The following is an 8,513-nucleotide window of genomic DNA, read 5'->3' as shown; positions in this document are numbered from 1 at the left end:
AGAGACAGAGAGACAGAGAGAGAGAGAGAGAGAGAGAGAGAGAGAGAGAGAGAGAGAGAGAGAGTGAGAGAGAGAGAGAGAGAGAGAGAGAGAGAGAGAGAGAGAGAGAGAGAGAGAGAGAGAGAGAGAGAGAGAGAGAGAGAGAGAGACAGAGACAGAGAGAGACAGAGAGAGAGAGAGAGAGACTGGCCCAGTGCCCAGGAAAACAATAGAAAAATCAATAATCTCCAACTTCCTTGATGATGCCTTCATCAAGATATTTCTGCATTTGAATCTTTTTTTTTAATCTTAAATGTTCACAATTTTTCTGGAAGAGTTGTAATACTTTCAGTAAAAAGGAGCCTAAATATTTGCTTACACTGAAATCACATACGACATTGTAAACTGGCTCCAAGTTTAATTCGTTAGCTTTTGGACAGGATATATGAAGTCATAGAACCTTGATATGAGGCCAATAATATTTTATCCTTTTTATGTCTTAACTAAAACCTATAATGTAATTCTGTTTCCAGCAAGTAGCTAAGTGTTTGTTATTGGACATAAAGTAGCTCAAGCACAAAATCGGCCCAGGGTATAAGCGGTTTATATCACCACATTGTAACAGTGCTATCCATTCCAATTGACAGTGGACCCCATTTAACCTAATAACAGCTCAGAAGGCACCATTCAGACTTTGACAGTTTCACAGTTCACTGAAAAAGACAATTCCCACATGATCTTGTTTCATTTGCTGTTTATTCCAATAACTTGACAACAATTATTTGCGACTAAATCTAACAGTATTTATACAGGTATTTCCAAGCTAAAACACTGCAAGAAAAAATTCCAACACACATGCAGTTCAATATGTTTACACAATGACATATATTTATTATAAAACCATTTGACTCTAAGCACTTTCTAGAATTGGAATACAGGAATTGCTCCACCCCCTAAGGAAACATGGCCACATCTGAGAAAGGAGAGGCTGCTGATCGAACATACCAGTTAGGACAGGAAGTGAGGAATCCGGTGCTCAATTGAGTCTAAATGGGTTGGCTACCCATAACAGTTTAGAGATGCTACTGTGTAATCACAGAATCATCCATTAGCTTAATTTGCACAAAATTGCAGCAGCCTTTTCAAGTATAAACCCTTAGCAACCAATACACTGGTACAACAAGCAGCACTGGAAAAGCGGGTTGTATTGAATGACTTTATGCAGGTGGGCCCTGTTTTACGCAAACCCGATATATGAAAATCCAAACATACAAAACAGATAAATTAGGGGTGGGGGAATGATTATTTCCATTATAAAATGAGTCTTTGCTTTACAAAAGGATTCACCACAAGTTTCCTCTAAATAGCAGCTCCCCTAGTGCACTTAAAATATGACTCAATTTACAAAAAAAAAAAAATTGAATTTACACACAACTTTTGTTCAGGAGCACGACCACAGCAAGAAGCGAGGTACACCTATATACAGTACTTATTTTCTCTTTACCAGAAGTTAGTGATTTTATCACCTACATCTTAAGGTAAATATTTCTCACCACTCCTATACTTTTCTTGTTTGCAAGTTAACAATATCGAGATCGGAAAAAAAAAAAAACCTTCTAGTCTAAGCCATTGAGATGCAAATTAAGCATTGCCTCTAAAACATGGATCTTCTTGTCATTTTAAAGTATGTTTGTGACACCATATTTACAATCACATTGCTGATTATCTTTACAGTGAAGCTCTTAAAACAGCACACAGGTACCAGTCCTCATACTTGAAGCACTAGACCCGATCCAACAGAAATGTTTGGTTTCTTTGTTGGTTGGTTTGTTTGTCCTTTAGGTCATCCAGCCCAAAATAAAGAAGGATGCTGGTTAAGCGATGTGTAGCAGATGGAGAATAGATCCAGTTTTCCCCTTACTCCACAGACTCAAGATGGACAGCCCAACCTCCTCTTTCACCTTTCCACTGTCCACATCTGGGAATCATCAGAGAAGTTTCAGGTGTTAGGAGAACACTCTGGAGAGCTTTCCTTAATCCTCTCTCTGATCCTCCATCCTCAAAAGGTCTGGGTAGGGCATCTACAGTCTGAGTAGTGCCAATCTGTCTCTGTTTTCCCTAGACCCTCCTTGGTGGGACTACATAGAGGTTAAGTCCTTGTAGGACCAAGAAAAGGATTCAAAAAGTCATTTGCCTTATGGGTAGGAGGGCAAAGAAAGTGTGTTAGACTTGATGATACCATTTTAATAGAGGGGCTTGGTGAGGCCTAAGAAAGCTGCTCCTGGTTTAGAACCCAGATGGGGTTCTTTCTCAGTGGCAGTTAAACCCAGGAAGAGCAGTTGAGATTTTTTTTCTTTGTTAATACTAATGAGCCCCAGGGGAAGCTAGTCACTAATTAATCATCTGGAATTGGAGGGGAATGACCATGTACAATTTGCAGGGCTAGGCCTTGCAGTTTAGCTTCAGCCTATGGCCAGAAGAGTGAAGGTTGCCCCCAAAGCCCTGGGGGTAGCCATGTTACTGTTTATGCCTCTTTCAAGCAGTGTGGGGAGTCAAAGTTAAACAACCAAATCCAGCTGCAGGAGATAAAAATAAAGATCCCAGAATAAAATCATTTCAAAAAAGCCCTGGTGCTGAGGAAGCAAAATCAAATGCAGTCAGTTGGAACAATAACAGAATGGAAACAAAGCTTCAGGAAAAAAAAAAGCTCATTTCGACTTTAAAGTATGTCACAAACATACTTTAAACTAAAAATAGAAACTGAATGCAACATATACTTGAAAGGCTGTATTGAAAAAATGATTTAAAGGATGCATCCCATTAGGTTGGAAGAAGAAATATTTCATCATGCTATGCTAATAATAAAGTGCAAACCTGGAAAGCATAAGTATTCAAAATTAAGCCATCATTATTCAGTGGGATTGTGGAAAAAATTGAGTTCTCCCAGGAGGTCTCTTTAGAAGAATGCATCTGAAATTGCTATCATTTTTTTTCATCAAATATTAATGTTATAGGGGCGGCTAGGTGGTGCAGTGAATAGAGCACCAGCCCTGGAGTCAGGAGGACCTGAGTTCAAATATGACCTCAGGCACTTTACACAAAAACTAGCCATGTGACCTTGGGCAAGTCACTTAACCCCAATTGCCCTCCAAAAAGCAAAAAAAAAAAAATTAATGTTATAAAAGGTGTACTGAATTTACTGGGGGGGGAAGCACTAAAAGTAGATTTGTACAAATCATCTCAGTTCATACAAATAGCTTAATGCTCAATAAAAAGTTAAGGAAAAGCAGATCTGATCATTTGCCTTGGCAAAAACTTTCTACCATGTCTACTCTGACCATCCCTTTTTTGTCCTAGCTAGTACTACATTCTGGCCAGCAGCCAGAAGTGACCCCCCCCCCTGAAGCTGTTACATGTCAGCACCTCACACTCAAAGTAGAGGAGATGATTTCCAGGCAATCCCTCTGTGTTCAAACTTCCTCTTCTCTTCACTGAAAGGAGACCCTTTGGAAGACTAACTCTCCTAGAGTTAGCTCCTCATGGCCCTCCAGTGTTAACCCTGATCTAATGTCCATGAATAGAAATTATGATTTCAAAACAAAGGGTGGCCACAAGAGCTGGTCACGGTGGATGGTATTCAGACACTGCATTGTTCATGAAAAGCGATTCACTGCATGTTCTGAGCTCTGTCCACACACGACTCCTTTCAGTTTGGAAAAAGGCCACTGTTTTCCACTAGTAAAATATCGATGAAAAGAATACGGACTTAAGTCATTTATAATTGAAATTCGATTGCTTGGGAAGTCTTCAGAGTGGCAGACAATATACTATTAGTCATATTAAAGCTTTAAAAATAAGTCATCAGAGTCCACTTCAATCTCTGCATGATAATAAAGGATTATTATGTGCAGTAACCTATTTATGAAAAGGAAACAGGGAGCTTCTTTCATTCTCCATCAATTGCTTTAATAAGGAATTGAAAAGGCTGGCCTACTTTATATGCAGATCACCATCCCAGTTGCATAAGGATTTACAATAGACAAAACAAAACTATTTTTGTTGTAAATAAGGGCTGTTTGTTTAAATCTCACAATCATGTTTGCAGCTAAAAATTATTTACAGGCTAATAATAAGGCTTCATAAATGTTTTATATACTTGGATAACCAAACTCATTTTAATACTCTCCCCTGCCCCACTCCTGGGGGAAAAAAAAAGAAATGCTCTCTACCAATGGCAAGGTAAAATTCAAGTAAAACTATGGAAAGGTGAGAGAGAAACAATGCTTAATTTCTTGGTTTTCGGTCATTCTTCCCCTATGTGGAGATGCAATAGTATTATCAGATAGCACCCCTTTTAAAGCTTCAATAAACTTGGGAGGACTTCATAAACTCAATGGGAAAACACTGCTTTCTATTTAAATATGATAACCCAAGAAGAATTCTGAAGTCTAAACATTGGTGGGTAAGGGAATTGGAAAGTATGTTGACATTTGTCTCTGCTACCTTGTAATCTGCAGAGAACTTGCTTGGGAAGTCTGGAGACCCAAGTTCGAATTTCACCTTTGAAGTCTTCCTTCAAGGTATTTAAATGGCTCATATGTCTTTATTAAATGAGGTGTGTGGCGGCCTCTACTGGTGTATGCTTATAGAAAATGTCTCAATAGGCAGAAAAAATATTAATTTCAATTAAAAAGTTAGAAATTCAGACTCTTTCATTAAATGTATAAAAATATCTAATTTAATGCAGAAAAAATATATTACAAGTTGTGTAATGTTCTCTTAATTAGGAAAATAATCTAAAAGCACTGAACATTACTGACCATGTTAGTGTTGGCAAGGTAATGATTTAGGGAAGGACCTTAAATTGTTCAATTCTCTATGCTAGCATGTTCAATACCTTTTATTAATGAAATAGTAAGCCCAACCAAGGCAGTTGAGTGCCTCTGGTCTATCACTAAGTCTGCTTAGCTGACTTTAATGAATCACTTAAAACAAACCAAGAAGAAAAGAAATATTTTACAGTGAAATCTATAAAGTCTTAGAACTAGAATCATTTAATGAAGGGCTGGTAACCTATAAATCAAGCAAACTCTCCTTTGATTGAATGCAGCTGACATATAGATCTATTTTACATTTTTTTTTTACTTTCAAAAATACAACACATTAAAATATGTTCAATTTATCAAAGCTAAAAGCAACATTTAAGTAATGTACTTAAAGTGCAAAGGCACTTTAACACAAGAGGTGACGCCCAGTGACTTTGCATGGTAACTGAAAGAGAAATACTGGATATTATTATTTACAAAGGAAGTGACAGTCCCAAAAGATCTTTGGAGATCTTCAGCATAACACATTCAGCATCCACTTCTTTAAAAGATTTTTTTTTTTTTTTGCCTAGCCCCTTCTGGACCTCCTAGAGTCTCCCATTCCCCATCTACACCCTGAAAAAACAGAACAGATTGGGGCAAGGGCAAAAAATAAAATGAAAAGGGAAAAAAAGTCATTGGAACAACATTCATTTTAAGTGGACAGATACTAGGATGTCCCCCCCCCCAAAAAAAAACAACCAAAATAAAGTGGAAATAATTTAAGAGGAAAACTTTTGAGAGCAAGAAGCTTGCTTTCCCCCCTCCCTCACTAATTTTTCAGTTTCCACGTTATTCCTGGAAAAGAAAGACCTCCCCCCAACTTCATTGCCCCCACCCCACCAAACCCAAAAAGCCGATGCACTGAATGCGGCCATCTCCGGATGTTTCTGTCTTCCCGAGGCAGCCTCCCTGGATGCTTTCATTCTTTCTTCCCCTCTCTTCACAGCTGACTGATCGCGGTTTGTTTCTCCAGAACTTCGAGGTAGTCTGGCTCTGTTTGCTGCTTGGCCTGAAGTAAAGGATGTTCGGGTTTGGATTGGTCTGCAAAGTATTTCCTGGGAGTTCCGTATAAAACAGTTTTGTTCAGTCTGTCCTGATTTTGGCGTCGGGATTCATAGGAAGGTGTGAACTGCCTCTTAGGTAAGGTGCAAAAGTTATAGTGGACCACCCCTGCGCTGGGGAGCTCCTTCACTCTCTCTGCAATATTTTGATAGAGGAGCTCCGGCTCTCGTGGGGTGGACTGCTTTTCCAGCAATTCCGATGCACTGATGGTATAAGCCAGAGTGCTCTGCCCTTCCTTTTTGGTGTCCAGATTCCCATAGCTGAACTCCTGGAGGTTTCGGTAGTATGCCACTGGGTCACCTTCCTTCTGCATGTAAATGGGGTTTTGGCACATCTGGCCCACAGGAGGAGGAATATAGTTATAGACGTGGCCTTCGGTCTTGTCAGCAGTGTCAGCATTATAAGATCCGTACTGCAGTTGGAAAGAACTGATGTCTAGATTGTTGGTGCTACTGGGCCCACTGGGTACTCCTTTTCGCCGTTTGAGGACAAAGACAAATAAGCCTGCCCCAAAGCAGACAGATAATATAAAGACCACAAGCAGCCCTAAAATTAAGACAGAGAGTGGAACTTCTGTATGTAGCTCTGGGTATGAGCTAGGAGCCACACTAAGGGATCTTGGGGTGTCTGTGTTATGACTCATGGATAATATGGTAGCATCTGATAAGTCAGGGTTGTCTGGACAGATAGTCTCTCTCCCTAAAAATTTCAAGATCTCACCTGCATGTTTGGCTGGAGATTCACAGGTGATCTCATTGATGATGACAGGGGAATTTGCGTGCTCTGTCCAGTCTTTCAGTCCCATAATGTCACAGGTACAATCCCATGGGTTTTCCTGCAGATCAATCTGGATAAAAGCTGGGAGCTGGTCCAGGACCCCTTTCACTGGCAAGTGGGAGAAATGGTTGTTTCTCAGGTTCAGTCTAGTGAGGGCAGTGCCACCAAAAACATTATCTGGTAACGATCTCAGCAAGTTGTTATTCAGAAATAACAGCTGCAAGTTAATAAGTGCATCAAAGGTACAGGGTTTGATCTCTTTAATGATGTTATACTCAAGATAGAGATATTGTAAACTCTGTAGTCCCTCAAACATGGAAGGATAAAGAATTTCCAGATAGTTACCATTTAGATAAAGTCTCCGTAAACTGGTTAGGTTTGTAAAAGCACCCTCCTGAATGACTGCTATCCGGTTGTTTCCAAGATGCAACAAATCCAAAGAACTGTACTCTGGGAGGTCATTTTTGTAGACAGTTTGCAAATAGTTCCCTGTAAGATAAAGTTTCTTTGGACTGGTAGGTTTGGGATGGAGGGCTGAGATATTAGTGAACTTCCTTTCTTGGCAGTTGACATTTAACCCGTTGTCAGAGCTCTGGGAGGTACAGACACAGCTGCTGGGACAGGTGAGGGGGACTGGTGACTTGGTCTGGTATACCATGATAGGTCCAAAGCTCTGCCTGTCTTTGGACACGGTGACCCTGGGTGTTGGTCTGTTTCTTGTTTTGGGGGGCCGGCTGGCTTTGGGAGCCCGTGTAGGAGTGAGAGCAGGATTAAGGGTAGGCAACAGCTTCTGCACGTGGGTGTCAGAAAAGGAAGGGTGGTTCACTTTATGATTTGAATCGCTGGCACTCTTCCTGGGACAGAGGTCTTGCCTGGTCAACTGTGTCACGTCTTTCCCATGCAGCCGAAAAGGAGTTTCACAGACAATCTCTCCAACAAAGACTGTTATAGTGTCGAGCCAAGCCTTCAGTGGAAGTAAATCACAAGTGCAGTTCCAAGGGTTTTCCTCTAACTGAATCTCCATGATCCCTCCAATGTGTTCCAGGACCCCAGCAAAGGGCATCATCTTCAGTCGATTGCCTCTCAGATCTAAGTGGGTCAGCAGAACAAAGCGGAACACATTATTGGGAAGAGACAGCAGGAGATTGTCGTTGAGAATCAGGACCTTGAGCTTATTCAGTTTACTGAAGGCACCTGCCTCGATGGCACTGATGTAGTTGTAGTCGGCTTGCAGGTACTCCAGACTCTCCAGGCCCAGGAACGTGTCCTCCCTCAAAACTTCCAGCTTGTTGTTGTTCAGGTGGAGTCGCTTGAGAGTTTTCAGGCCACTGAACGCCCCAGTTCGGATCTCTTGCAGCTCATTGTTCCCCAAATGGAGAGTCACGGCGTTGGAGTAATTGACGAACTCATTAGGATAGAGTCTGGTCAGTAAGTTTCCATTGAGGAAAAGCTGGTAGATCCGGTACTGGGGGGGGCTGGAGCAAGCTCACGGCGGTAAAGCCTTTGTTTTCGCAATTGATATTCAGTACATTTTCCTTCTCTTCACACAAGCAGCGGATCTTACAAATGTCTTTGCCAGTTTTGCGGCTCTCCGTCTGGAGGATCCCGGCCACGGTTAACACACTGAGCAACCAAACACCGTACAGCATCTTTATACAAAGTCGATCTGGCTCCGGCACCTACAGTCAAGCCTTTAAGAAGGGGGTTTGGAAGGGTAGGGGAGAAGTGGGGAGGAGGAGTGAGGTAGGATCGGGGAGTTGGGAGAGAGAACAAGGAGCCCGATTAAAATGGCCAGGAAAGGGGGTGGGGGAGGAAGGAGTGGAGGGG

At 41.3% G+C, this 8,513-nt stretch overlaps 1 protein-coding gene across 1 annotated transcript in view; it reads right to left on the bottom strand.

The window, feature by feature from the left end:
* Nucleotides 1-716: 716 nt before the first annotated feature.
* Nucleotides 717-8,513, bottom strand: part of SLITRK2 (SLIT and NTRK like family member 2) — an 8,555-nt gene continuing 758 nt past the window's right edge. The window contains 2 exon segments of the mRNA XM_069073987.1: nt 717-8,160; nt 8,162-8,377. Of these exon segments, the coding sequence (XP_068930088.1) occupies nt 5,788-8,160; nt 8,162-8,335 (2,547 nt within the window). The 5' untranslated portion in view covers nt 8,336-8,377 and the 3' untranslated portion in view covers nt 717-5,787.

Source organism: Petaurus breviceps, unplaced genomic scaffold (genome assembly GCF_028583685.1).
Source record: "Petaurus breviceps papuanus isolate PSGF00001 unplaced genomic scaffold, PetGlider_PUasm1.0 90881, whole genome shotgun sequence".
NCBI lineage: Eukaryota > Metazoa > Chordata > Mammalia > Diprotodontia > Petauridae > Petaurus > Petaurus breviceps.
The sequence above is the reverse complement of the archived record's forward strand: the minus strand, read 5'-3'. Positions and strand labels throughout refer to the sequence as shown.